The 24,668-nt window shown below is 44.2% G+C and overlaps 2 protein-coding genes across 8 annotated transcripts in view; one reads left to right on the top strand and one right to left on the bottom strand.

Annotated features, from left to right (window-relative positions):
- The window catches only part of LOC138214429 (exostosin-1c), a 79,560-nt gene extending 61,359 nt beyond the window's left edge, over window positions 1-18,201 (top strand). For all 7 annotated transcript variants that reach the window (XM_069176049.1, XM_069176048.1, XM_069176047.1 and 4 more), the window contains 10 exons: window positions 5,203-5,296; window positions 8,547-8,654; window positions 10,551-10,670; window positions 13,000-13,132; window positions 13,556-13,674; window positions 14,073-14,168; window positions 14,609-14,695; window positions 14,813-14,973; window positions 16,778-16,949; window positions 17,060-18,201. In XM_069176049.1, the coding sequence (XP_069032150.1) occupies window positions 5,203-5,296; window positions 8,547-8,654; window positions 10,551-10,670; window positions 13,000-13,132; window positions 13,556-13,674; window positions 14,073-14,168; window positions 14,609-14,695; window positions 14,813-14,973; window positions 16,778-16,949; window positions 17,060-17,245 (1,276 nt within the window). In that variant the 3' untranslated portion in view covers window positions 17,246-18,201. The remainder of the gene's footprint in view (window positions 1-5,202; window positions 5,297-8,546; window positions 8,655-10,550; window positions 10,671-12,999; window positions 13,133-13,555; window positions 13,675-14,072; window positions 14,169-14,608; window positions 14,696-14,812; window positions 14,974-16,777; window positions 16,950-17,059) is intronic.
- Window positions 18,202-19,194: 993 nt separating this feature from the next.
- Window positions 19,195-23,643, bottom strand: LOC138214846 (mediator of RNA polymerase II transcription subunit 30). The gene is made up of 5 exons (XM_069176679.1): window positions 23,469-23,643; window positions 22,908-23,174; window positions 21,999-22,157; window positions 21,618-21,707; window positions 19,195-20,167 (listed from the first exon to the last, which is right to left on the bottom strand). Exons 2-5 carry the CDS (start codon window positions 23,160-23,162, stop codon window positions 20,072-20,074), a joined length of 600 nt encoding a protein of 199 aa, XP_069032780.1. The 5' UTR covers window positions 23,163-23,174; window positions 23,469-23,643; the 3' UTR covers window positions 19,195-20,071.
- Window positions 23,644-24,668: the final 1,025 nt, after the last annotated feature.

Here is a 24,668-nt window from a genome sequence, read left to right as displayed (position 1 = left end):
GTGTGTGTACAGAGAGAGGGAGACTGGCTGGGTGGGTGTTAGAAATTCTGGCCTGTGTCTCTATTTATGTCTCAGCATGACACTGTGGCTATCTCAGACAAAAATACTGAAAAATGATAGCAATATGAAGACATCATAACTAAATCTGTGTGTGTGTGTGTGTATGCCAACGTGTGTGTCTTGACTACACAATCAACTTCTGTTATAGTTCCAGAAAGATTGACTCCATATTGGATGTTTAATATTTAACTATATGTTTTTATCCTGGGAGACTGCAGGATTGAAAAAAGGTGGGAGTAGTGTGTGTGTGTGTGTGTGTGTGTGTGTGTGTGTGTGTGTTGACTGACAGAAGAACACACAACTGCAAACAGAGCAGCGCCGACTTCCAGGGATCGACACACAATCAGAATCTTTCATCAAAAACCACAAACACTGAGCGTGCAATCAAGACCATACAAATGGGATGTAAATGTATTCAGACAACTCCGACTGTCAAAAAGGTTCCGTGTGTAGGATTTAGAGGGATCAATTGGCAGAAATGGAATATAATATTCATGATTATGTTTTCATTAGTGGAACTAATTCATTACCTTTAAAATGAACTCTTCACATCCCCACAAGAGAGCGGGTCCTCTTCCACGGAGGGAAGCCATGTTCTACCACCACGTTTCTACTGTAGCCCAGAAGGGACAAACCAAACACTGGCTCCGGAGAGCGCCTTTTGCAGCCACTATAGATTCTTCAACACACCAGGAAGTGGAGGATGAGGCCATGGGTGTTCACGCGGTTGCAATTTTCAACCTCACCACTAGATGCCACTAAATCCTACACACTGCCGCTTTAAAGGTTTCTTAAACTTCTACACATGCCCCAAAATAACTCCCTTAGTGCTAAAACAAATAATAATGAATGGTTTAACAAATGTATTAAATGCCCAAATACATGCTGGCTCCATCATTCTTAAAGCAGCACAGACAAACTGTAAATGTAACACTGGTATAATCACTTTTTGATGTAGTGACTTGTTCGCAAGCAGTTGCAGATATGGAGCAACATTAGCATTCAGTTGGTGTTCTGTCAATATTCATTCTCGTTTTAGCTCAGTTGGGGGGCCCACCATCTCTTACATAATTTGCTTAAAATTCTGCAGATGAGAGGGGTAAGATTAAACCAAAATATTGAAAATGACGACTGTAAAACCAAATCAGTTCACTGAAAATGCTAAAAAAAAAAAAAGTCCTAAAAGGAAGAGGATAACTGTAGAAACAGTTCATACATTTATGTGGTTCTTTATGAGAAACTCCTTTTGTTTACATGTGGTTAATCAATTGATTGTTAAGATCAAAATATTTATTGTAGCAGCTTTAAATATCAGGATTTGCTGATTTTTATAGTTAGAGATTGAGTAAATTTAGGTTTTAGATTGTTGGTCAAACAAACAAAACAGATTTCAAGATGTCAAGAGCTCTGTGTTTTTCATATTTTCTGTCATTTTATGTGATAAACAACTGATCAAAAGGACATTAGTCACACAGTATACAGTGTATTGCATGCATGATTCTACTTTATATCTACATTAATCTAATGAGATCAAACGTGCACAAACCCCCTTTATTATTCCGTGAGTGCACGTCCGTACATGTACGAGACATATACTGTATGCATGCTCATTAACATGTAGGGAGACTAGTGCGGTACATTCCTTTCACACGCATGATATGAAAAGACACCCATGCAATCAAACACGCATGAATACACTCAGTTATTTAACCCCGTTTGCCTACTAGTCAACCTGCAATCACAGCCCCACACTGACTCAGTTATTCACTCGTACATAGAAATGCTCCATTTTTTTTTGTATTTTTTTTTGTATCTTAGCTGTGTAGGGATGGGTGACATGACGACGTGTACATTTCATACAGAATTTGTATAATCAGACATTTTGCAGCTGCACTGGTGTGCAATTAATGATATTAGTCAGATTGTATGAGGTTGGAATTAATTCATTAATGAGCAGGACTGCTTTATTGGATTTTTACATGAAGTTTCATTAATGTAATGGAAGCCCTTAATTTGTCAATAATTTAATTCACTTGATTAACCTCAACCAGCAATTTCTACTGCATCTGTAAAGTGTTTCTCAATTGATTTTCCAGGCAAATGATTATGCAGCACAACATACAGTATGTATTATGTTTTACCTCCTGTAGCCTTGAGGAGCTTTTTCTCTGTGGCTTATATTTTATTTGGACAAAAGTATCTGCAAATAAAATAATGTAAAAATGTTTCTGCTGAAGAAATTTAGAAAAGAAAACATTTTGATGCTAGGTCTGCAGATTATCGACTAACACAGACACTATTCTTAAAAAAAAAGATACGACAGTCGATATTTTTAAAATATATTTCTTGTACTTTTTCTAAACAATTAAACATTACTCTTTGCTGTATTGATGCAGTGGCAGAAACTTCAGTCAGATTGGTACGCCTAAAAGTAAGTTAGAAAAAAAATGTATATTTGGGCTTGGGCAACAGCACAGGATTATTTTCATTATCAGTTAATCTGCTGAATAGTTTTTATGATTACTCATATGAGGCCCAAATGGCAAACACTGTTACATTTCAGAGGCTGAAAGCCAGAAGCTTTGTGAGATTTTCCTTGAAAACACAAATTAAATCCTAGAAATGGTCGCCGTTTACAGTTTTCTGTTGAATTACTGTTTGGTCAACTGACAAATTGTTTCATCTTTAGTGTGAGGGGACCAACTCTACAGCACATATAGACAGACCTTCGGCATCCTGAAATAATCCAAACTAATCCAGCGTCCATTGAAATCGACGCTGCAACTTTACGCGTTTGCCAGTGGAAGCTGTGTGACGGACACAAACACATGCGTGCTCAAAGGAAAGATGCAGAGATGAAGGACCGTCGGGACGAAAACAGGAGAGCGAGTGAAGGAGAGACATAACAGGCCCGCTCGTTTGTTGCCGGAAACAAAGTGCTTTTAAATGATTTACTCGTTCCCTTCATCTGAGTACATTCCCTCATTAAAGAACAGCAGCCGGCTAGCCAGACTACTGGATTTACAGACAGACCAATTTACACACACACACACACACACACACACACAGACAGACAGACAACAGGCCCCGACACAGAAGTGGGTCAGAATAACCAGCTCGGTCTCACAATGAAACTTGCAAGGGGGCCCCGCTGTTTCACATTAGACATGCAAACACACACATAAACGCATACAGCATGAGCACACACACAACATGAGGAAATATTAATGTACTCTCACACCAACATGCCCCAAACAGGATATTACTTTGAGAGGTAAATATATTTATTTTTGAATGCAAAACAAACTCTCTCTCTCTCTTTATTTTCTTCGCTCAAGCACATGAATATACAGAAGAGTTATCCATCTTCACAGATGAAATCTACAAATCCATTTACTCGTGCATAGCTCAAATGCATGTTTTTACCTAAATCCCAAAGCTTAGAACAAGATTGGGACCCAAAATCCCTCAAATACATTGTATAACTCCCTTAACAGCCGTGACGGTTATTTGCACTGGCAGATTTCCTTTCCAAATGTACATCCCGAGCTGCACGGTGCAGATGCCCATCACACGGCCACGCACATAATAAGTAGGCGTGTATGTACACAGAGCGGCGGCAAAGCTCTTTCAACAGGTGAAGGAATATCGCAGAAGAACCGGCGCTCGCGCCAGACACGGCCGCCTTTCAGCAAACTGATGCCAGCGTCGGGGTGTGTGTGTGTGTGGGGGGTGTGTGGGGTGTGTTTTGACACTGTCATATTGAGTGTACAGCCCGCCCTCAGGCCTCACAGTGACATCCATTCAGATCTTGTTGTCCAGGAATGAGTGTCCCAGTGTTAGCCGGTGCCAACATCAGCAATGGAATCCCAACTTTGTCACCCGGGGAGCCGAGGTGGTGGTCTGCGTCTCGTCAGTCAGGGAGGGTTAAATAAATGACTACGCCCTTTTGAGAAGATTTACGGCGGGCATATTTTACTCTGACGTCCCCTCTGCAAATAAACAAGCAGGGAGCTGGATTCAGGGCTGAGGAGGAGGAGGAAGAGGAGGATGGAGCAGAACCTAAACGGGGGAAGCGGAGAGATGAGATGAGGAGGAGCAGAGCGAGTTCCCTAAAGAGGCGGTTTGTTTCCGCGTCTGTTTACTCCCGCGTGCAGCTCTTCACCGTGAGACCGTTACACCGCACGACCGTTGCTGCTCCACTTAGAGGATGAAGCAGAGCATCGACGCAGAGGTTTCTATTCGGCTTCTTCTGCACAGCGCGAGTATGAAACATGAGTACGAAGCGGTGGACCTCCATTTAGGGTGACGTATGGCAGCAGCTCACCCCAAAATTCCTTACTTGGCAGGAGTTCAGACCATCTTGTCTACAACACAAATCAATAGAGAACACAGATTAGGGCATATTTACTCATGAGCTGGGTGATGGATATATTTTCCAACACACAGTAACTATCTGTACTGGTGCCAACACGTCTGCAGAGGAAAGATTTAGATTTATGACGGCACGTAAGCCGAGCCGTGGTGAGTAAATATCAGAAATGAAAAGCCACAAAAATCCCGGTTTATTTTATGCGTGACAGATGTTAAATATGATATACAGTATTACAGGGAGCGTGTTGTTGTCGCACTAGCAGAATATTTATTAGGTTTGTTTGCTATCACTGGGTTATTACAGTAGATCGGGCTTTCACACTGTGAGCGTCCTTCACAGATCAACATTTAATCATTTCTGCATTTACAAAAAAATATTCAACGTGTTGATATTAATCATTTTAACACCAAGCTATCTCTTGACTTTAATCCACTACCCTTGTTCCTTCTTCACTTACCGTCGAGCAAATAATCAGAGCCATCACAAACGAACTTAACTTTTGGTACTTGTTTTTAATAATACGTACTGTATGGGTCAAAGGTCAACCAATGGGTAATAATGAAGAAATTGTTTCAGCCAATTGCTCATCTCAGGCCCTGGACGCGATGTATCCTGTCTCTGCATACACTGTTTTCCTGCTTTCTCTTCAATCCTGTTCTTCTACTCACTTTTAAAGCTGCAGTTTCCTGCTAAATACTGAAAAAAAAAAAAAAAGAAAAGATGTTGAAATATGAAGATTAATGTATATTTGCTCCTCTCTTTGTTAGGTTTGATTACCAGGAGCTCCTCCACAACTCCACCTTCTGCTTGGTGCCTCGAGGTCGACGCTTGGGCTCCTTCCGCTTCCTAGAGTCACTGCAGGTAAATCTATATTACCCATCAGCAGTACTCATCATGGACATCTCATTAATTGTATCATCACGCTTTACAGCTGGATTCCTCGACATTAAAGGACCACTTATCTAAAGACGAGAACAATTTGGTTTATCGATGGAGAGATTAGCTGTGTTGGTGTTTTTGTCTATGCTCTTTTCAGTTCGAAATCGGTGATGTCATCCACTTGCAGTTCAATTAATTTGTATTTATACAGCGCCAAATCACAACACGGGTTAATTCAGGGCACTTAACGTGGTAAAGTCCTTAAAACAGAACTTTACAATATTATACAAAGGAACTCAAAAGTTTAACAATTCCCACATGAGCAACAACTGGGAGGAAAAACTCTCCTTTAACAGGAAGAACAAACACCTTCATGTATCGATCAGATTTAGCAATACTTGAATCCCCATCTGACAGTTGATGAGCTGTTTGCTTGAACACAGTCCCAATGAAACCGATTAGATGAGGGGTTTTTTATTGTTAAACTCCTATTAGATCTTTTAAAACTGCAACTTTACTTATTCAGTCATGCATAGTTACTATTATCAGTCTAAACTTGACATATTACACCAAGTTTCCAGGTGCTTTTAACACTCTTAACTAACCTATCATCTAGCCTCCAGTGTGTCCAATGTGTTACTGAATTACCAGTTATGAAATAGTACATGTGCTGAGATATATATATATATATATAAAATATCATGTTGTCGTAGTGTGAAAAATACAGTAACAAAACACTGAGAACCAATTCAGAGTTATGTTCTTTGTAAAATCCCCTTTATTGTTCACGCTGCATTTATCCTGTGTATTTCAGGACTCTCCAGTTTCTCTAAGGCCCACATGAACAAACAGCAGAAATCCTTGCACGTTATATGCCAACACAGCAATTATCAAACCATGAACTGCTGCATTTCCCTCTGCATTGTTCGAGTGGACAAATTACACTTTCACAGGAAGCAGCCCTCGCTGAACGAGATCCAGCTCATATACATGTTCCATCAACGAGGAAGTGCACAGGACGCCAAGTGTTTACGTTCCAGAGCTGCTGTTTATGTAGTCTTTTGGTTATTGACACCTTAATGGTCACATCTGCAAGTGTTTTTTTTTTCCCCCCTCAGACCGTTGTGTTGTGTTGAATGCAGATCTCGCCATAAAGGCTTTATTTGCTATTTGCTCGGGCCTTTTAAACTAAAATGGGTCCATTAACACGCTCGCGCACACAAGGCACGAGCACGCGCTTCTACAAACAGTGGAATCGTTCATTTCAGTCCATCAGTGAAACTTTCGAGCACACAAACAACGAAGGAACCGCAGGCAGGGGGGAGCGAGAGAACAGTGTAAACCGGTCGGCCTGCTGCAGTTCTCTCGTCGCCACCCAAGTCGACCGTCTCACACCAGCGCAGGAAGCTGTAGTGGCTGTTTTTAGATTCGCCCAACACTGGCTACAATGTTCCCTGGCCACGCTGCTCTCTCTGTGTGTGTGTGTGTGTGTGTGTGTGTGTGTTCCGGAAGCATCTATAGGAGTGGCAGCCTGCCCCACCGCTGATGACTGCTGAATGGACAAATCCACACACACACACAACCCACTTGGCTTGGCAGCAGGCAGCAGTCATGGTCCCTTTCTCTTCCTGTCTTCTCCTCTTCATCCACTCTTTCTCTCTCTCTCTCTTGTTCTTCTTTCCTCCGTGCCATCGTTCTCCAATTCAAGGCGCTTTTTTTTTTTTTTTTTTTTTTTTTTTTTTAAAGATTTTTCAACTGCGTACTTTTTTTTTTTTTGTTTGTTTTGTTTTGATAATTTGGTGCCAGCCGAACCCACAAAAGAACTGGCAATTACCTCTGTGGTAGGAAACTTACTGCCAGCTTTCCAAGACACACATTTGCACACTCCTCCTCCACATACACATTCGCTCAAAGCCTCCCCTTCTTCATCTCCCAACGCAAACAGACCGAAAAAAAAAAAAACAACGATGCAGCACAGAGACTTTCATGTTACCCTACCTCCGGGCGGAGAGGGGACTCGATACTATTTGAAACTCGCCCCACGCGGCGCCTCATCTCTCGGGGAGAAGACTCGGGCAAGCCACAGGCTGCATTTCGAAATAGGGAGGCCTTGGATTGTCACTCTTCATTTGACCTTGCTGTAACCCGGGGCTAATTCTGACACGCAGACACGCGTACGAGTCCTCCAATGTGCTCGAGTGTCCTTCAGCAGGTTTATTCTCAGACGAAATGCAGGAACGTGGAAGCCCCCGGTGGGCCGGTGAGAGTGTTTGATCTCCACCGTTTCAGCTGCTGATGCTGTTCTCTGGTGGTTTAATTAGGAAAAAGAAAAAAGTGTGGGGGGAAAAAAAAAAATATATAAAAAAATAACACCCAGACCTTTCAACACACCAGACCAAAGTGGGTAGGAAGAGGAAGAGGGGAGCGGCACGGGATGAGAGCGCAGCACCGAGAAATGAAAAGTGGAGTACCAAGAGAGAGAGATGATAGATTCACAGAGAGGTGAAGAGCAAAGGGGGGGAGGAGGGAAGCAAAAAAAAAAAAAAAAAGTAGTGGAACAACATCAAAAAGCTGTCAGTGAATGAGGGGATAAGGCAACATCACAAATCAACTTCAATAAAGCATTATGCCTCGACGCATCAACTGGTTCCGTATTCTCCTCCCATCTTCTCTTCCCTCTCTCTTCAGTCTTCAGTGCACCTCTTTTGCCTGCATAGGTTCTGCAGCGGTTATACCTAATTGGCGCGCAAGGAGTCGACCCTGGCAGCCGCATCAGTGTTTGCATGTCTGTGAATGACGGTCTTAAACAAACCTGCGGGGCTTCCCGGGAAAGCGGAGATAGACGTCATTACTCATTCCATCCATCCTGTAGGGGTCTTACACACACACACACACACACACACACACGCACGCACGCACGCATTTACACAGGAGCATTGATCATATTATCTGCTCAGCTCGGGATATGGCGGTGCCAAGCAGCTGAGGCCGAACTCGTACAGATTGCATTGTATTCATGCAGCTGCAGCATGTCATGTTATGTTGTTTGCTGGCCCGAGGGGAGGCAGCAGCAGCTACGGAGGATGAAACCAGAAGGAACCCGGTGTAACTGCAGCTGATCGTATCCAATACGTGTATTGTATTTTCTGTTTGCCCCGCATTATGTGAATTGGTTGTTATTGTTACCGTCTCTCGTCCAACTCTCTAAATCTGTACATGCCTGTGCAACCAGGCGGCGTGCGTCCCGGTGCTGCTGAGTAACGGCTGGGAGCTGCCGTTCTCCGACGTCATACAGTGGAACCACGCGGTCATTGAGGGAGACGAGAGATTACTACTTCAGGTAAGACACGCGGGCGTCCACGCCGGGGGGAGGGGGGGGGGGGCAATCTTGCACATCTGGCCATCCTGATGAGGGACAGATGTCCCCTCCGGATGTCCTGAGCGGGTGTCCAAGGTCTCGGGCACGCCGGTGGGCTCCCGCTGACCCGTCTTACAAACCCAAGTTCAACAAGTGCGTACGAACAGCAACCGAGCGACAGAAAACAGACTAAAATATATTTGATTTACATAATTAAAGGAAGAAAACAATTAAAGCTGTGATTGGTTTACTGATGACCCCACTGGCTTATAGTAATAATTAGTAAGGTTCATCACATTCATTGGAAAAAGGATAATTCGGCTCTCAAGTGCTCAAGTTGACCACAGTTTAGTTTTTTTTTTTTTTTTTTGGTATTGTGCCATTTATTTGACAGTGACAGTAGAAATACAGCTTGACTCATATATCGCACTTCTCTTAACCTCTGAGATGCTAGATTTCTTGTGCATTTTTTTAATATAATTTCCATCAATAATGAACCCACTTCATCGTGATTTTTTTTTTTTTTTTTTTTTTTTTTACAAAGATCTGTGGCCGGTATTTGTCTCTTTCTGTCGGCGGAGAGAACAAAAGCTCCTCTGGTTTAAATGTGATCAGGGACATTGGAGAACATCCACCACGAAGCACCGTAAGGCCGGCATTACCTATATCAAACGGTGCGGTTACAGCTCGGAGCCCCTTTGAGATTAAACACCCATATAAAGGCCTTAATCCCGCCTCATTTCAAAAGCACCCGCTCTCTCGTCGCGGCTCCCCCGGTACGCAGACCTGCAAATAAACACAATTAAAGCGAGCTAAGCCGCCCCTCTCCCGGCTGCAACCTTTTTGTCTCTCCCCCTCACGCAAATTACATCACGTCTCCTCTGCATTGATCCGCTTCGATCCCGACCAAAAGAGGACGTGAATTGGCATTCAGCTAATGAACTGGAGCGAGCCTCCCCCCGCCCCCCTCCCCCCCCCGCCCCTCCCCGACAGCCTCCGAGCAGGGGAGACGTTTTCAAATTAGGGCAGGATGGGATTGAATGAGCTGACCTCATCGGTGGCGGCGCCTGCACGCCCGCGCCGACCCTCGGGTGGAAACGCACGCCTGTCGAGACTCTCGCACATCTCCACGGCGCCCGCGGTCGGAGGGTGAGGGAGTGCAAGACTGACGCTTCAGTCTCGAGCGCGGACGGCGGTGAAGTTGTCCTTCGGACGTAGAGGAAGGAGGAAGCACGGGGAGAAAAGGGGATTGGAGGAGCAGGGTGAAGGAGTACAGCTCCGGTGGGTGAAGAGAAAAACGGGCCGAAAGAACGAGGACGCAACATTTTTTTTTTTTTTTTGAAACGAGACGTAGCGGCCTCCCAGCTAAATTATCTGGCGTTCATTGGAAAATCTGTTAGCCGTGTTAAAACCGCAGGTTTCAAAGGAGTCAGCTGCTGTACACCCCTTTCCCTCCCTCCCTCCCCCCCCCTCCCACCGAATTCTACATGGGTTTCTTCCACTTTGATGGAGTCAAACAGCTTAACTCTTGGAAGTAATTAAATCAATTTTAGTGATTCATCTGAAACCCGCTAATTTATCGTTACTAATTAAGGTCTAATTATCTTAACAACAGGCCTCAAATCAGCTCCGTGTCAAACGCTTTTAGGGGGACCAGATTAAGCAACCGCTCGAATTAGTTTTTGCAGTTTTGATCGCTTAAATGCCGTTTCCTCTCTTTCTCTTTTCCAGTCTATATTTAAAAACACACTGCTCGCTTAATCAATGGGGGAAAAAAAATAAATATTTGTAGCTATTTGAGTTCTTTCCATTCATCTTTTCTTTTCTTTTTTTTTTTTTTGTCATTTCACAAAATGAATCTTTTGTTCTTCTCTTCAGGTGCCATCGACAGTGAGAGCGGTGGGGAATGAGAGAGTCCTGGCCCTCAGACAGAGGACCCAGATGTTGTGGGAAGCCTACTTCTCTTCTGTGGACAAGATAGTCCTCACCACACTGGAGGTCAGCCCGAAGCCGCGGCACGCTCGGCATTAGAAACCAGCAAAATTCATCTGCACGTTTTTGTGAAGTTTAGAGCTCCAAGCTCGGCGAAGTTACGGCGACCTTCTCGACGGATGAACTGCTTTGTGTGCTTTGTTTTCTCAGGATTGTACATTTTTCCGTTGATAAAGAAGAGGGGGGGAAAAAAAAAAGGCTCTCTGATCAAAAGTCTTACAAAAATGTGTTCGGACATACATGACCAACCGAGGTGGAGGAAAACTAGTTCACGGTGGTTAGTTAAAGGCCAAACAAGCTCGTTAGCTCAGTTGCTAACAGGATTTTTGATGCGTTCATGAGCGACTGGGAAAGCTCCAACCTCAGAGCGGTAAAATACACTTGAAAGCCACTCGACTATCCCGCTAAGTAGGAGGTATTTGAGAACTCTGAGAAGTAGGTTTGTCGTCACTTGACGTTTGTGGTGAAAGGAAGAAATGTACTTGCTCTGAGGTGAAACAGCCAGACTTGGTTAGAAATTGTAAAATAATAAACACGGCAGTAAATTAAAAAAAAAAATCTAGAAAGACAAATGACATCCTCGCCTCCATTTCATCCTTCTGTTGGTTTATACGGATGATGACGAGGTTGTTGGTCACTTTTTAGGGATTCTGACTGCAGAAATAGTCCGTTTCATTACTGTCTGAACAACTGCTCCTCTTCTTTTTTTTTTTCCAGCAGAATTTTCACATGATAGAAAGTTGGCAAACAACAATCACCTCCATTTGGGTTTATCAAAAATAATTCCTCCAAAAGGTTTTAATCTTAACTCTGGGAATAAGTCAGCTGAACTTTGATTGAACTCGTGCCATCAGTGCCTCTGTCTATATGTCCCGCACATACGGGGGGAGGGGGGGGGGGGAGATTATGTTTCTGAATTTTTTTTTTTTTTTTTTTCTAACTCCAAATACCACCGAGTGTTTTTGCCCACCTTACAAATCTATTCAGAAATGCGCAGCAGCACAATATTTCCAGTGAAAACATCTCCCAAAAAGAAGCCACGGCTATAAACCCAGATTTCCTGTTAAACACGTAGCCGCGGTCTACGCAGCCTCTGTGCGTTTCACCGCCCGTGCGCTACCATCAGTCGTCTTTCAGAGAGGCTTCCCGACGGAGCTTTCGCATTTGATTCAAGCCACCCTTCTATCATTATGATTACAGGGTTGGATCCCGGCCCGTGATCGCGGCCCGTCTCGGCTTCGTGTTGCGCTGCGCGCGAGGAACATTTCAAAGCGGTCCGCATCCGATCCACCTGAAATCTCAGAGAAATCCCCTCATGTATAGAAATGATATATCATTACATTGCAAATATCAGTCTCAACCTGACAGTTTCTCCCTCACAGCTTGCTATTATCAGACTTAGGAATGTGTCTTTTTTTTTTTTTTTTTTATTGCTACACGTCAGGTTGAGAAAAAGTTTCCTAAACGGAGGAAAAAAAAAAAAGAGCTGCTGGGATGATTCTCCCTGATTTTCACACTTCTCGAGTCCAGTCCTGCTCACGCAGCATCTTCCGCTGCTCATCTTTTGTTTTACCTTTCAGTCTTTGAACGAGCTGCAAAAAAAAAAAAAAAAAGCACTTCAAAGGTAGTTGCACCAGCTCGGAGAAAGTCATTTGAAGGTTGTGCCCAAGGGTTAGGTGACGCATGAAAAGAAATACCAAACTCCTTATACGAGCAGTTTTTGTGCACGCCGCCGATGTCAATTTTAGCACGTTATAAAAACGTAGGAAAACGGCAAGATTTAACCCTGCTGAAATCACCCGGCGAGTGGTACACAATCGGATGTTTTATAAAGGCGAGTCTTGCCAGCCTCTGGCGTATTTGCTGTTGGGGATTTATGCCGGCGATAGTAAAGGAAAGGTTCTGGAGGTTGGTGATAAGCTGCTTATATACATACAGCATGCAGAGGGGAGCCTCTCCCCCACGGGAGACAGCTGTGCAGTCAGCCTGAGGTCAGTGAGGCAGAGGGCTTCAGAGTGGAGGCCGGCGTCGCCGCTGCGTGAACTCCTCCTGTTGGTGTGCAATGGCAAGTACACGGAGCATGTCGTCGGGGACCTCCGAGACGCGCAAACACAAGTGCGTCAGGACTTGGAACTGCTTGTGCAGTTTACATTAAGCTCCGAAACTCTCATCCACCGGCTTAGCGGGAAGACAAATGAATGTGGCGCGGGCTCGACGAGCGCAACAGCCACTTGACTGCGTAAAGCCAATGTGTTTTTCCGTTCTTCTCGCATTGCAACCCACGTCCACCCTCATCCATGTTTTGTTTTTTTGTTTTTTTTATTTCCCTCCTCAGATCATTAAGGACCGTGTGTTTTCTCACATATCGAGGAACAAGTACATGTGGAACTCGCTGCCGGGAGGCCTGCTGGTCCTGCCCGAGTACTCCACTCACCTTGCACATTTCCCTTTCTACTACCTAGGATTAGGTAAACACACTCCTCCATTTTAAACGAGTTTGCACAATATGGAAATCTTGATTCTCCGTCTCGGATGTTAATCAACACGCCACCAGGAAATTGCAATCAAATATTTGCTGAAGTCCTCGTCCGTGTTGGTTTCAGTTCTTCGGTCCTGCTAAGATATGCCAACACATATTGTAATGACTTCTTCCTATTTGAACCCGTTGGTTTTCAAATTACATCTCGCGGCACAAGTATTTGGTTGTGGAAAAGTTTGGATACTCCCGGTGGAAGGTGTTTGAAATGTTTAAACTATTGGATTTACATCATTTTGATGATCCTTGACTAATCAACACACGTGCACGTTTATATGTTTGTACTTCGAGGAGCATCTTGTAAAACTTTTAGATGGGTAAAACATTTCATTTGTTTTTGGTGACCTTGCTTCAGGGGTCAGTCCAGGTCAGGAGTTCACTGCTGTCATCCACGCCGTCTCTCCATTGGTCTCCCAGTCTCAGCCAATCATGAAGCTACTTCAGGTGGTCTCCAAGTCAAAGTACTGCTCTCAGGTAAACAAGCCAAATTCAGAGTTAACATTACGACGGAATTACTTGAGTACTTTTGAATCGAGAGATTTTAGCTTTTGATTTTTAATACATTTACAAACATTTCTAAACTCTTGTTTTCACTTTCACGTTATGGGATACCGAGTGTAGATTGATGGGCAAAAATCCAAATTCTATCGATTTGAAATTAAATCTACAACACGATAAAAGTGAAAGTTTAAACACCGAAGTGACTCCGCGATATAAAGATACACCAGTGGGCGAACCGTCATGTTAACATGAGAGGGAGGATACCTCTGCCAACCCTTCCTGGTTGATTGATGTCAGGAGCTATTTCCAATCAATCTAATTCTTCCGTCAGTGTGTATGTGACATGAACTTCCCTCCTCCTGCTCTTCCAGATCATCATTCTGTGGAACAGCGAGAAGCCGCCACCCAATCGGAGCAAATGGCCTCCTATGCCTGTCCCCCTCACCGTGACAGATGGCAGGAGGAAGGTGAGGTTGCTGACATCTGAGTGGCAGAATGACAAACTGTCACTCCGTTTCTGGATCCCTCACTCTTTGTCTGTATCTGGTTGTTGTTGTTTTGTTTTTTTTCCCGAATCCTTCGCCTTGATCTCTTGTTTTTCTGTGTCTCGCTTTCTATCCGTGTACATCTGACACATCCACTGATCCATGCGGCGTTAACTTTCATAAATGTCACTCATCCTCAGCTTTTCTTCTGTCTCCTTTTCTTTTCTTTCTTTTTTTTTTAAATCCCAGGACAAAATCTATATTGATTCACTCATCTCACTCACTCGATGTGATTTACTGTAACACGATCATCTCTCTCTCTCTCTAATGGTCTCTTTAGAGCACGAGCCAGGAAACGTGTAGACTACAGTACCGAGACTTACGACTGTGTTGTTGTTGTTGTTTTTTTTTCCTCCTCGCAGACCACCAGTCGGTTTCTACCTCACGTTGCCATAGAGACAGAAGCAGTGCTGAGTCTGGACGAGGATACAGTCCTGCTGACCAGCGAGGTGCGTGTAAATGTGTTACTAACAAACACAGCGAAAGTAGATGCACATAAGAACGAATTGATAGCTCTAAAAGAGTGTGTCGACAATCTCCCGAGTGTCCCATGCGCGTCCCTGCAGGTGAACTTTGCCTTCCTGGTGTGGCGGAACTTCCCCGAGCGGATCGTCGGCTACCCTCCCAGGAGCCACTTCTGGGATCCCCTGAAGCGCGCCTGGGGCTACACCTCAAAATGGACCAACGACTACTCTATCGTCCTGACTGGAGCTGCCTTCTACCACAGGTGCATCAAAACCGTCAAAATAAATCAGAACGGGAAACTCCATCTCGAACGACAGCAGCCGACGTGAACTTTTGTTTTTTCCCCAAGTACCCAAAGAATCAAATGCAACACGACAAAACACTTTTTGAAGAACGGGCAGGAAAAATGTGGACGCGTTAAAGGAGCCAATGCAAAAAAAAAAAAAAAAAAGAAAAACCAATAAACTGACAAAAATACAAATAAAATACAACAAAGAAAGAACAGCACGTTAATTTAGATGATTCATTTTTTTTTTTTTCCAAATATGTTTACTTAAAATAAAGATCAAATCCGACTGAATTCCATAAACTATTGTAATTAATAGTCTTCACAATTAGAAATAAAAAAATAAATCTGAGTCTGTCTCGATCTCCCAAAGGCAGAATTCAATTTAATAATTTTAATATATAGTGCCCTTAATAACCAAATATCACATCTAAATTTAGACGCACTCATACAGATTTGACATTAAATATGTGGCTAAGTCATTTCTTGCTTTGCATGTAGATGTGTGGGGGTGGGGGGAGCATTATTTTTTACTGTAAAGCGCTTTATATTTTATTTGTACGAAAATTGGTTTACAAATAAAGTGTGATTGATTGACCGACTTTAAAGATCAAAACATTTTGCCTTTCAGAGATTAACAACTAAAAACAAGCGACAGCTTGACGTATCGCAGCAGCGAGCGTAAAAAGCAGGCAGTTCAATTTGACAAGCAATAAGAGACAATCAAACGGAAAGAAAAGGCGTCCAGAATAATTATTTATGTGTGTGTGTGTGTGTGTGTGTGTGTGTGTGTGTGTGTGAGATGCGAAAAAAAAAAAGGCGAGACTGAATTACTCAGGAATTACTTGAAGCAGTTTGATTAATTCAAAAAGCCAGAAGTCAATTATGGCAATGGCAAAGCGATGCGAGTCCTTATACAATGTGAATGTAATTACTCCTCAGACGGGGCACTTTAAAAAGCTGCTGACAGAAATGGCCACATTGTCTCAAAAAGTGTCACATGGTTTTAACGGTTTAATATTTCACAATTGATCTACTTTTTAATGTATGTTAGTAAAAAAAATAAAAAAAAACTGTGACAATGACCAAATCCAACAACTTTGAGACAGGGAAAATGTGGTTAATTTTACTTCCTGAACACAATTATATTTTTTTCAAAGGGAGACGGTGATGGTTGCTAAATCTGAAATTGTAATGCAAAATGACTTCACTGCACTGAAAATCCCAGTCTCCAGTTTTGAAAACTGAAGGAATAGAGGCCGCTGCTCCGGTGGGAGGGGGGGAGGGGGGGGTTTGGCTGGTTGTTCACTATAGATCTCAAATCCCACCAGAGGTGAAATGGTTAACTTGTCCTAGATACGCATCATCGACATGCACACTGTACACACCGTCCCACGGTTTCCCGTGCGCGTCAGGCCACGCCCGCCTCCTCACGGATTCGGCTCTCTCGACCGCCGCTCGAGTTCAATTATGTGCGGATCTTTCTTTCCTGTGCGAGACATTTTATTTTAGATTTATTTATGTGCTTGTCTAAACATTTTTACAGTATTGCGAGTGCAAGTGTGAGAAGCTGAAATGGTCATTAGACACTAATGTTAGTGAAACGGAACGCACTGGTGATGAAATATTTCTGCAAGAGGAATATTGAAACGACTTGGAATGAAGCTGTTGGTGGAAAAAAAAACAAGTTTTTTTTTGCTATTTGAATATGTATATATGTTTCACGGCTTTAATTAAGACTGTACTGAACCCATGTGTAACACGTCTACCTGCCCCACAGGTACTACCACTACCTGTTCTCCCACTACCTGCCCCAGTCTCTGCGGACGCTGGTGGATCGCACCTCCAACTGCGAGGACATCCTGATGAACTTCCTGGTCTCTGCTGTAACTCACCTGCCGCCCATTAAAGTGGCTCAAAGGAAGCAGTACAAGGAGCTGCCCAGTCCACAGGTAAGGGGGGAGGGAGGAGAGGGGGGGCCCACTTTGTGTTTCCGGCTGTGGTCTCGTCAGGACAGAGCTTTGACGGTAAATGACGTGTTTTGTCTCGCCTGACCTCCCAGGGTACGAAGAGCGTCCCCTGGGCCAACCCGGAGCACTTCAATCAGAGGCAGGAGTGCGTCAACGCCTTCGCCAACTGGTTTGGCTACATGCCTCTGGTCCACTCCCAGTTCCGCCTGGACCCGGTGCTCTTCAAAGATCAAGTGTCCGTCCTCCGCAAGAAGTACAAAGACCTGGAGAGGGCATAACGGTGACGGACGGGCGGACGGAAAAGCGAGAGAGCATGGGAGGTCTCGTCTAAGTGGCCTTTTGGACAGACAAATTGACCGATCCGCGTCGGGACAGTCAGGATGTTGTACTCGAGTACTGTGTGGAACGAGGACAAAAGCGGCGGCGGCGGCGTCCGTTTGCGGACAAATTACAATCATCCCACAGACCCCGGTGGTCTGTTCTGGACCGTATACACATAACCACGAAGAGAGAGAAGTCTTATCGAATTTTGGAAAGAGCTCCGAACGATTCTCCAGCCTCCGCGAGTCTGGTAAAGACCGCAGAGGAGGAACATTTCGGGTCCTTGAAAGAGTCCCTGTGAAAGGGCCTCACTGAGGAAGGACAGTCTGTCTGGAGAGCGGGGAAAAAAAAAAAAAAAAAAAGTGTGAACACTTCTTCTGATGTCGGCGCTACCGCCGTGACAAAGAGGAGGAGAATGACTATCTCATGCCAGGAGCACCCGAGGGACGGGGACCGGCATTGGCGCTGCGCACTCCGGCTGTCGAGGTGTTTCTCAGCGTTACCGTGCGGGGACCGTCGCCAAGGAAACGGATCATTTCACATCAAGATGCTAAACTGTAAAACCAATAAAAAATGATTTCTAAACGCAAACCCCTGGCGCGGTGCTGCGGAATTGAAAGTTTTTGTTCTCCGAACCGCCTTTAAACACCCGACTCAAAGGAGAAGAAAAGGGCGCGTTCCTTCCGTCGGAGACGAAGGGAAGATATCGTTTCATGTTACATCTTTAGGATACGGACGTAAAAAGGAAAGGTATCGGCAAGGCTTAACCGTGACCGGCCAATTTGATGTCCCGTAACCGAAGACGACGGGGAAGAATCTCCAGCCTCTTATCTGCCCTCTGCACGCATTGCCAAAGATGATACCGTCGCACGTTTTCTTAAAAGCTTGAGCACAGAGGGAACAATTTTGCGGCGTGCGGACAAAACGATCGTGTTGATGCGAACGGGCGGGGGGGAGGGAGTCCAAACTCGACGTTGGCGCGCTCCCGCGTTGGGAGAATCAAAACGTACCGGCGGTCGCAGAAACGCTGATGTCGATCCGGTGAAGTAACTTGGAATACCTACGAGTCAAGTTACCGCTTCCTCTCCACTCGATGAGAATTACTGTGCCGGGCGCGGTCTCCAAGGTGTTTGATGGCAGCCGGTATACCACAGAAAATGGAAAGAACCAGCAAACTGACTGATAGTCACATTTAAAACCCGTTTTTTTAATATATATATATATATATATATATATATATAAATAAAAGACCGATGATTCCGATATCGGTGATCAAAAGTTTTGCTGGTACATTTTCTGGCGTTTCAACAAATCATTTATATTTTACGTCCAACTCGGCATCGTGCTTTATAGTTCCACAGTGCACGAGTGCATTTAAGATTGTATAAACTTCTAGAGCTCAACCAGACTGAGGTGAGGACATTAGGACATTTCCCTGACGCGGTGTGTACGTAGAAGGGGAGGGGGGGGGCCGTTTTCACGCGGTTAAAAAAAAAAAAAAATGGTGCGGTTTTTCTTTTTCTCGCAGCCGATTTCATTGACAAAAACCCCTTTCGGTGTAGAATGAATCGGCTGTAAAAATCTTATTTTAAAATGTAATTACGTCAAGTGAAAGTGCCGCTCGGTGACGTCCTGCGACCGCGTGTCGGGAGCCGCCGATGTGTAAAGACGGATGAGTGCGGAGGGTCGGGGTCACGGTGCGCATCATGACGAGTAGGTGGATACGCGCTGATGTGCTTGCGTGTAATTTCAATAGTGGAGGAGATCGTGCCTTCCCACATCAGCCCTCGGGGTGAAGACTGACACAATAGAGCGCATACTGCAGAGTCTGAGTGGGCACGGCCTGTATTCAGAAGCAGGAGTCAAAAAAAAATATATATATATATATATATGTATACATATACGTGCTCAGGATTTTTTTTTTTTTTGTAGTTTATTTTATACAAAACAGAAATGACCCAGTGGGCCCAGCTTTTGTCCCACAGTGTACAAAAATAAATTCACAAGCAAGTCTCTGCACCCTCGGGCTAAAACGGGTGTGATGCCTCGCACTCAGGAAGCCAATCTCATTTAAGCACACACACGCACACACACACACACACACACTCGTGTACAAAGCACCTGAGATACGTAGCTGCCGGGGGGATAATTTCAATCCTTAACCCATAGTGTTTTACACCCAACAAAGCGTATAATGGGCGAGAGTTCCTATTGTAAATGCAGCCGTCGGATCAGCTCCTTACTTGCAAGAATTACCTGCGATGAATTTGGAGCCTGCCAGGGGACAAAACACCATATATACGGTGTTTTACACATCTTTGTTGTTATTTTTTTTTTTTTTACCTGTGGCAAAACAGGTTTCAACTCATTATTCAAACTGTATGAATCCAAAGTCTATGACTTGGAAAAAAAAAACACAACACGAAAACAAAACACAGTTACCAACCGTTGCAGAGCTATTGGAAAACGTGAATTGGGGCCGTCAGCTGCCTTGTACAAAAACAGAATTATTCTCGGCATTGAAGTTCATCAGGTTGACGCAAGTTTATCCTTTTTTTTTTTTTTTTCGGCTTTCAGGTCTCATCCTATCTCATTATTAAGTTCATTGTCATTCACAGGAAACAACAGAAGCTCTGATGTGAAAGTGAAGTTTCGGCGATGAAGTGCCGACACGGAGGGGGATGAAGTTCCCGTATCCAAAGTCCTACAGGAGTTCCCTCGTTTCACCCGCTCTTCGTTGTGCAGTCCGTTCGCCTGCGGAGGAACGCTTCTCCGAAGAAGTCTCATTTCCTGTGCGTCAGCATGGCGTTGACGTCCCACAGCAGGTTCCTCATCTGGTCCATCAGAACCTTCATCTCGTGGTTCTTCTGACGTACCTTCTGCGGGATGCGGCGCGACAGACACACACACACGATTCGCATTCGTCAAACTTTACAGATATTGTCCGAAGATCAACACCCTAATTTTTGAAGCCGAACATGATGCAGAGTTTCTGCGTTTCCTCACTTGCGTCCGGTGGCGACTTGAGCGCGTGTCTGCACTGCCACCTAGAGGAATCTACGGGGAATGTCTACTCTGAAATAAATCCCCCCCCTCAGTTCAGTGCGGCTCGGTATCGCCGGTCCCACTTGATAAATTATGGAATGTGGAATTAATATTTTAAAAGTTTAGAATTTTAATATCGAAACAAAAATGGCTGACCAAGCCGCCAGGTGAAAATATGCCAAACAAAGGTATGTTGGATGTTGTTTACCAACCAGCACAGGGCTGCAGCAAGTCAGTCGATGAATCAAGCTGTTGATCTCGGGGGAAATGATTTCTGGCTTCTTAAATGTAAAAGATTTGATGCTCTTTTTTTGTGTGTGTGTGTGCGTCATGCACGATAGTACACTGAATACATTTGCCTTTTAGACTGTTGGTCAGACAAAAGAAGACTGTAAAAGATACCACTTTTGGTTGTGGCTAATGATTGTATGATATTATAACGAGCATTGTAGTCTCCCATTTTGAGTTCAGGAGACAGACACCCTCTTTACTTTTAAAATCAGGCTTACAACTTTTTTTGTTGTTGTTGAATCTTGCAGGAAGACCTGCGATAAAGCACTCGCCTCCCGTCCTTTTTCTTTCACCCTCTGTGCATTCATATGCCGACATCGCACGTATTAACTTGTCTCGTCTTCTCCTCTCGCCCCGCAGTTTGTGATATTTCCTCTCCCAGTACCTTTCAGCAGTTGCCTCTGGCTTCGGAGCTGCACGTTTCTGACCTGCGATCGCCGGCCTCATCGACCTGCCGAGTGTTTATCGTTTTCGTCTCTCTATGCTATCCTTTTCTCTCTCTGCTCTCCCATCACCTCCAACTGTCAGGGATCAGATGGCCACACCCCACCCGCCGCCTAGCCGGGTTCTGTTGGAGGTTTCTTTCGGTTAAAAGGAAGTTGAAATTTTGGGTTCCTGTTGTAAAGTTATTTTGCGAGGACTTTACAACCGAGATGATTTCTATTGTGTTTTGGCGATGTATAAATAATATTGAAAAAAAAAGAAAAGAAATTATAATGGTCTTTTATCACCAATCTGTACCACTCGCTAACATTTTAGAAATGAAACGCTTCAAAACGACTGAATGAAAAAAATAATCAGTGCATTAATTCGTCGTTGTTTGGAGCCCTAAACTGGCAGCAGTGTCGCTACTTCGCATCGTTTCTTTCTTTGCTTTGTGCTTTTCCAGTAACTCTTACTGGAAAATTTGACACCTTTTTCTAAAATCCTTAAAAATGAACTGTTTGATTGGTGATGGTCACGTACGACACTGAGAAGAGACTAGAAACCCACCTCCAGAACCTCTTTTCTTTCCTGGTTGACAGCAGGACTGCAGGGATCCACTCTGACAGACGCCAGCTCATCTCCAACGTATGGCACAAGCTGAAGACACAGCACACACACAGCGTGTTATTAAAGCCTCCTTCCCTTCCCTGGGTTTTTACGAACAAGGCTGTGATGCTAAAAGATCATTTAAAGAGTAAAGGAGGGGGGGGGGCAAAAGAGAGACAGACAATTCTGCAAATGCATTTTATTTATTTTTTTTTTTATCAAGGTTGGATGAAACAAAGGTCTCCTCTGAATCATAATAAAAAAAAAGTTATGTTGTGTGGTTACAAAACGGCGAACAAGGTTTTTTTTTTGCAGAACAGTGATTCAGAGCGTATTCCTGACCTCGGGTGGCCCCTCCTGCAGGTCAGAGGTCATCTCCACGCAGCGTTCGTACAGGAGCCGGAGCTTTCGGAAAAGCAGGGCGAGCTGCCGGAGGTGCTCCTGGAGCTTCCCGAAGCGGTCCTGGTACATCGCCTGGCTCTGAGTCACCCCGTTAGGCAGCTGAATCAAAGAAAACACAAGCGGCTCTTATTGGCTTCCTTCTTACTATTGCATTCTTACTTCCAAAGGCAGTGTTTCTCCGTGTAAAAGCTGACGCTGTAACACCCTCTTTTACAGGCTGGACGCGAGATCTGGGAACGTGTAGGTGCGGACGTGTCGCCGCTGGGTAGAAGGCGTGAGCCGCGCGAGTCCACGCCGTTTAAGCAGCACAGGCAAAACGATGCGGAGCGTAATGAACGACAACAAGCTGGGAGAAGTCAGTGGGGGAAAAAAAACAACAACAAAAAAAAAAACCCCAGGGAGACCCAATTAGAGACGAGGATCGGGTGGAGATGGAGGGATGAGTAAGACGGAGGCTGAAAAGCGTGCCGCGCGGATGCACCAAAATCACGGGATAAATTCAGACCGGCGGGAGACGCGGGGGAACGCTTTAGACTAGAAAACTAGTCGGTTAACATCCAAACGCGTCTGACGGGAGACGGTAAAGTACAGCCCGTGCTCTGTTCCCACACTACTACAAAACAAAGTGAAGACGTTGTGTTAAAGGAAGAAAAAAAAAAAAAAAAAAATCCCCCCTTTGGATGTGGATGTTATAAAACTGAATGTCAGTACAGCTACTTTCCCATCAAAAAGAAGATTGCGAACATTATTATCATCATCACTACTATTCTTGTTGTTGTTGATGTGCGTGTATACATAGTCTACATATATTTGATAGTCAGAGAGTCGTCTTCTACGTCTGTCTTTTACCTGCGTGGCTCGTGTAATCTGGAAGATCTCCATGGTGCGCGTGACAATGTCCTGCACCGTCTCCTGTCCGATCCTGCAGAGGAACACGGGGGAGATCTCTCTCAGGGCTCCCTGAGGAGGCATCGGCTGCTGCCCCGCAGCGGGACCGGCGCCGGGCGCCAGGTGAGGCTGCTGCTGCTGCTGCTGTTGTTGTTGTTGTTGTTGTTGCGGAGGCATCCCCGCCATCCCCGGCTTCTGGGGCAGGGAAGCTGCCATGCCTACACAAGTCTGCAGGAGGGAGGCGATTGGAGAAGATAATGACGTCACTCTTGAATATACATATTAAACTCTTATCGATAACTTATTGGAAGAGTTTCGGCATAGCGTTAAGCGAGCTCCTGTACTTTCACCAGGCTACCGCGCTGACCCTTATATTCGTGAACTAAAGGTATTAAAGAAACGTTTCGACTAATCTTCGAGGCTTTAAACCTGCTGGCCTGAACAATAAAGACTCATTACTGAAGGCATGCTAGTTAGCCTCGAGCTTAACTCGCTGGCGACACGTGCAGAAAGCCCACCGACCTTTTGCTGAACGCTGTCCAGATATATATCCAGCTTTGCTCCAGTTGTTGCAAAAAAATAAATAAAAAAAATAAATAACGTTTGCTTTCGTTAGTATCTCGAAAGGTACATTATCACGAGACGTTTCCGCCGATTTCCTTCAGGAAAAGCGCAGCGCGTCGTTGTCATGGCGTCACTTCCGGGCAGAAGCGAGACGCATTTCCGTTTGTCGCCGCTGGAGGGAGAGCGCGTTACTGAGTAAAAGGTGTTGTGCACTGACCTGGACCTCAATTCAACACACCAATCTTAAAAAAAAAAAAAATAAAAAAAAAAAAAAAAAATATATATATATATATATATATATATATAGAACTATCATAGTGTAAAAAAAACTACTTATATTTGTGAAGTATAGATGCATCATGAGAAAAAAACCTAGTCAAAAGTACACAGAAAAATACCTCCGCCTATAATTTATTATTGTATATTTAATTATTGGACTAACACAACTAACCCTCTGCCGGTGATCACGTTATGACCTCAGACACATCAGGAAAAAAAAAAAAAAGAAATCTCTGTTGATAAAAGAAAGTAGGCTTGGCAGTATTGCTGCACAGCACTCCTAGCGGATGGTGGCGAAACTGCAGGTTCACAAATAATAATTAAAAAAATAATACGAATGTTGTATGAATTACAAATTACGAATTGTTTATAATTTGTGTTGGTTATCTTTGTATTCAAATGATATTTTAGGATTCAGTAAGTGCTTAACAGTGGACCTTGGGTTTCGTGGTTCCGAACTTTCGGTCCAGCGGGAAATGACGTTTTGGGGGTCAGACAGGCCGGTCAAAGGTTAAAAGGTAACCGACCTCAAACGGGTGTAACATAAGGACATTTAACCACCATTAATGTCTCTCAACGATAACACTGAACTGACATTCATACCAACCTGACTCAGTTAAAACAGATTTTTTAATTTCTTTTTTTTTTTTTTAATAGCAGATAGATAATAACAAAATGCTTCCTCACCATGTTTTGTTTGGACTCCGGGAACAGTTAATAGCTGCACTGTCGGTGGTCAGTGCTCTTATCGCCAAGATATTTGTTTAATCTGGCTTTCAGTACAGCCAGTGTATAACTGCCCTTGTATAACGTTGGCGAATGCTTGCTGTCAGATCATCGCCTATTTTGTGAGTAAATAACAATGTTGATGGTCGCGTA

Source organism: Embiotoca jacksoni, unplaced genomic scaffold (genome assembly GCF_022577435.1).
Source record: "Embiotoca jacksoni isolate LCO1_2020_lvr unplaced genomic scaffold, fEmbJac1.0.p SCAF_7, whole genome shotgun sequence".
Taxonomy (NCBI): domain Eukaryota; kingdom Metazoa; phylum Chordata; class Actinopteri; family Embiotocidae; genus Embiotoca; species Embiotoca jacksoni.
Note: the sequence above shows the minus strand (reverse complement) of the source record. Positions and strands in the feature narration are given on the sequence as shown.

Excerpts from the sequence above, each read along its gene's own strand:
- LOC138214846 (XM_069176679.1), bottom strand. The coding sequence starts at position 23,162 with ATGGCAGCTTCCCTGCCCCAGAAGCCGGGGATGGCGGGGATGCCTCCG. Across the intron at positions 21,708-21,998 it reads TGCAGGAGGGGCCACCCGAG|CTTGTGCCATACGTTGGAGA; the intron begins GTCAGGAATACG and ends CTGTGTCTTCAG. Across the intron at positions 20,168-21,617 it reads AAAGAAAAGAGGTTCTGGAG|AAGGTACGTCAGAAGAACCA; the intron begins GTGGGTTTCTAG and ends CGCATCCCGCAG.